The sequence below is a fragment of the Corapipo altera genome, unplaced genomic scaffold, assembly GCF_003945725.1.
Source record: "Corapipo altera isolate COAL_440 unplaced genomic scaffold, ASM394572v1 47, whole genome shotgun sequence".
Classification (NCBI taxonomy): Eukaryota; Metazoa; Chordata; class Aves; order Passeriformes; family Pipridae; genus Corapipo; species Corapipo altera.
Window position 1 is genome coordinate 3,179,902 of NW_020884897.1, and position 4,049 is coordinate 3,183,950.

At 41.7% G+C, this 4,049-nt stretch overlaps 1 protein-coding gene across 1 annotated transcript in view; it reads left to right on the top strand.

Moving 5' to 3' along the window:
• The window catches only part of GJD4 (gap junction protein delta 4), a 5,671-nt gene extending 2,867 nt beyond the window's left edge, over positions 1-2,804 (top strand). Inside the window, exon 2 of the mRNA XM_027648530.1 lies at positions 1,188-2,804. Within this exon, the coding sequence (XP_027504331.1) occupies positions 1,188-2,374 (1,187 nt within the window). The 3' untranslated portion in view covers positions 2,375-2,804. The remainder of the gene's footprint in view (positions 1-1,187) is intronic.
• Positions 2,805-4,049: the final 1,245 nt, after the last annotated feature.

Here is a 4,049-nt window from a genome sequence, read left to right on the forward strand (position 1 = left end):
TGATATCCTCCACGAAACTATCATGCATCATCCGTTACAGATCAAGCCCTACCGCCAGCATTAACATGCCTCCCCTCCCCTCCCCTCCCCTTTCCTCCCCTCCCCTCCCCTCCATTCTCCTTCTCTTTTTTTAAATTAAATAACTTTGTCAGTAATATAGCTGGATTTTTGTAAGCTTACAAAAAAATTTAATAAAAACCTACCCCATCCAAATATCCTCCAAGAAACTATCATGAATAATGCAGTCTCGTTCAAAAGGTATGATAAGTACTGTACCAACGCCTGATCTTTCACTGCTCTTAGTGTAATGGAATAAGGATAAGGCCTGATCTTTCCAACAAAAGCTGAGTGAGATTAAGCCCTACCTACAGCAATTACATGAGAGAATTCAGGGAAAGGCGAAGTAAGCAATGTAGGAAAATGCTGAACTTGTGAGACTTCACTTGGTGTCAATATCAAGACAGAAGGGAGCTTTTGGTCTGAATGGAGAAAAGCTGCACACCAAGGTGAATGAAGGTTGGAAGACATGATGAAGATGGGGCAACCAAAGAAGCAATAGAGGGAGATGACTGGGGTACACATGTGCACACACAAATGTACATTTGTAGAACATTTTGCATGAGTTTACTACTAATAAAAATAATAATAACTTATTATTAGCTTGCTAGTAAATACCATTCTAGACACAACAGAGAGATTTTGTTGGCCGTAGTAAACTTTACATACAATTTCATGGCCAAGACTAAGAACAGTCTTTTATATCTAGATGAGTTTCACACTGTCTTAGCTGACCTATATTATTGAAATAGGAAAAGATTCAAGTGCAGGGGTAGGAACCCAATAGCAAGTGAAAAACTTTAAGTGAAATTGTTAACTCAATTTTGAATTTTTTTATCAGATTTGGACATGTTCAGAGTGTTTTCATTAAGTTTTGGTTGACGTGGCTTATTGTATGTTAAACTCCTACATTGTGAAGTCAAGATGAAGATTATGGAATGTGTCAGCTACACATTTTCACATGTTTTTCAGTCACAGTCAAAACAAAGCCAAAGAGAATCTACTAAGATGGGAGACTGATTACAGAGGCTATTTCTTCAAATATCTTGTGTATAGAAAGAGCATCACTACATTACCTGCCTCCCTTTTCAGTGCTTTGACTCTTTTTCATACCTTTTCTTCTTTTCTAGGAAAGATCTGGCTAATGTTAATAATTCTGCTGCGAATGGCAGTGGTAGTGTTGGCAGGCTATCCCCTCTACCAAGATGAGCAGGAGCGCTTTGTCTGCAACACCTTGCAACCAGGATGCTCCAACGTTTGCTATGACTTGTTCTCTCCCGTATCTCACTTCAGATTCTGGCTCATTCAGACTGTGTCCATCCTGCTACCTTATGCTGCATTCAGCATCTATGTTTTGCACAAGGTAGCTATGTACCTTGTAAGAATGCACTGTCTGGTGCATGGATGCAAAGGAAATAAGAGTTTATCAAGCCCCAAAGACATGAAGGAGCTCTGTAGAAATGCTGTTGTCAATAGAGTAGAGTGTGGTGAAGAGAACCTAAGTGTCCTTAATTTTTCTGGGGCATATACTGTTCATCTCTGTTTTAGGACCCTACTTGAGGCTGCCTTTGCAGCTGTACAGTATTTTCTTTTTGGATTCTTTGTTCCTGAGCGCTTTTCCTGCTACCATTCACCTTGCACAAGCACAGTTGACTGTTATATCTCCCGGCCCACTGAGAAATCCATCATGATGATTTTCATCTGGGGAGTCAGCAGCCTGTCCTTTGTGCTTAGCCTTGCAGATCTTGTCTGTGTTCTCCGAAGAATGACAGCAAAAAGCCAAAAGAACAAGCTGCTGGCAAACCTCTGCATAGAGAAGGAATGCATTTTAAATATTCCCCCACTACAGCACAGAAGCTCTCCTGCACCTCAAAATGAAGACTGCCCAGTATCAAATAGCTGCCAGACCAGTGATGGCTCCTGCTCGCTTCTCTCTGATGAGGAAGAAGAGGCTGTTCTTCATTCTGAAGCTGTCCCTCAGCAAACTGCCAGCCCTAACCTTAACAGCACCAGCAACAAGTGCTGTGTATCAGGAGATCTTACTGTTAAGCAAGATAGCAGTGAAGAACCCTTGTGTGCTAGTGACCAGCAAGGAACTACGTGCAGGCAAGTGAGACCGAGATTTCGGCAAGACTTTGTTGAAGAGACTGCCCTGGTTTTGAGACCTCAGATCAACTGTCACCTTGGAGTTCCTTCCTCTGCAGTTCAGAGCAAGATTTTAGAATTCTACCCTTCGGCTGAGCTAAAAAACCTTGATGCACAATCAAATTATAGCAATGGTAGTTGCTTGAGGTCAAAGAAGTCAGAATGGGTATAGAGCCCAGAGTGAACACTACCCTGTGACCTTCACAAATCATTGCATCACTGAGGAGGCTTCAGGGAGTTTCAGCTGAATCCCTTGGCTGTGGTTATGCTGCAGTGATACTCTACTATGCTCCATTGACAAAGAAGCAAAAACTTTGGATGAGAGTTTGAAGGATGAATTGTTCTTTGGAAAATGTAACATTTTTATGGTTTTCTGATTGTAAGTGACTTTAAAAAGCTGTAGACTGTCGCTGATGTATCTGACCTGGTTTTCCAGGAGCATGTGTGAGCACTTGTTTACTCTAACCTAGTTTTATTGCAAAAGATTAAGCTTAGGAAAGACATGACTTTTAAACATAGTTGTATACTGTCTACTGTCAAAAACTTAATTTATCTTCTCATACTAAATTCTCAAAGCCCACTCTAAGAAAGAATTTTCAAGTAAGAAGACTAGACTATGAATAAAATAAAAATACTTGTTTTGTAGCAAAGTGTTGATGTGTAAAAACATCTTATTTCTTGAAAGCATCATCTCTCCTATGTAGCAACGCCATGGCAGTACCTTTCTCTGACGCTGATGTCAGCTGGCAGTCTGACCATGTCTGAGTTATTCAACTATAGCACCTTCCAGTATCTAGAGGGGCCTACAGGAAAGATGGTGAGGGACTTTTTACAAGGGCTTGTAATGAATGATAGGACAAGGGGGAATGCCTTCAAACTGAAGTAGGGTATATTTAGATTATGTATAAGGAAGAAATTCTTTACTGTGAGGGTGGTGAGGCACTGGAACAGGTGGCCCAGAGAAGCTTTTGATGGCCCTGGAAGTGTCAAGATCAGGTTGGATGGGGCTCTGAGAAACCTGATCTAGTTGAAGGTGTTCCTGCCCACAGCAGAGGGGTTGGAACTATATGATTTTTAAGCTTCTTTCCAACCCAAACCAATCTCTGATTCTGTGAACTACAATCATCTCCACAATGGAGTGGCTGCATCCAGATCAGCTGTTGAGCAAGGTCCTGCAATCAAGAATTGCTCAGGATACAGCTAGGAGGAGCAAGCCAGAAGGGTGTCAGAGCTCCAGCAGCTGGCACTGAGCAGCAGTGTCCGTGCCCTGGCTCTACTGACTGTGCCCTAATGGAGATGTGCCACTGACATGTCTACAAGGTGTTACCTCTCTCAATCTGAAATAGTCACACTGGGCTCTTGATTTCAGAAGGTGGGAATGAGTCACCTGACCTGTTTTAGGCATCTCTGAAGGTAAGATGAGTCACTTTCTAGATACACCTGTTTCTCCCACAATATGATTATCTCAGACCTGGGCTTAGGGAAAATGATTTCTACCCTGAAAGAAGGATATAGTGGCAATGTCTATATCAGAGTGCTTACCCTCTTTGTCTGACAGACTTCTAATGCTAATAATTTGAAAACATATCAAAACTGAGTGAATCACAGAAGAAGATTTTATTAGTCATGCTTTGTGCTCTCCTTCAGTGTTAATTCTGTTGCATTTACATAAGCGTGGTCCAGCTGTGAAGCACAGCAGTGCGTGAGATGAATTTTCTTTCAGCTACAAGTCAATGGGGGTTGAAGGTTGCATATACCTGCAGATCATCAGTGGGAGTGGATGTGTAGGAGCATGTACTCAGGGAATTGTACTAGCAGTAGTGTCTTATAAAATGGATTATTCAGAG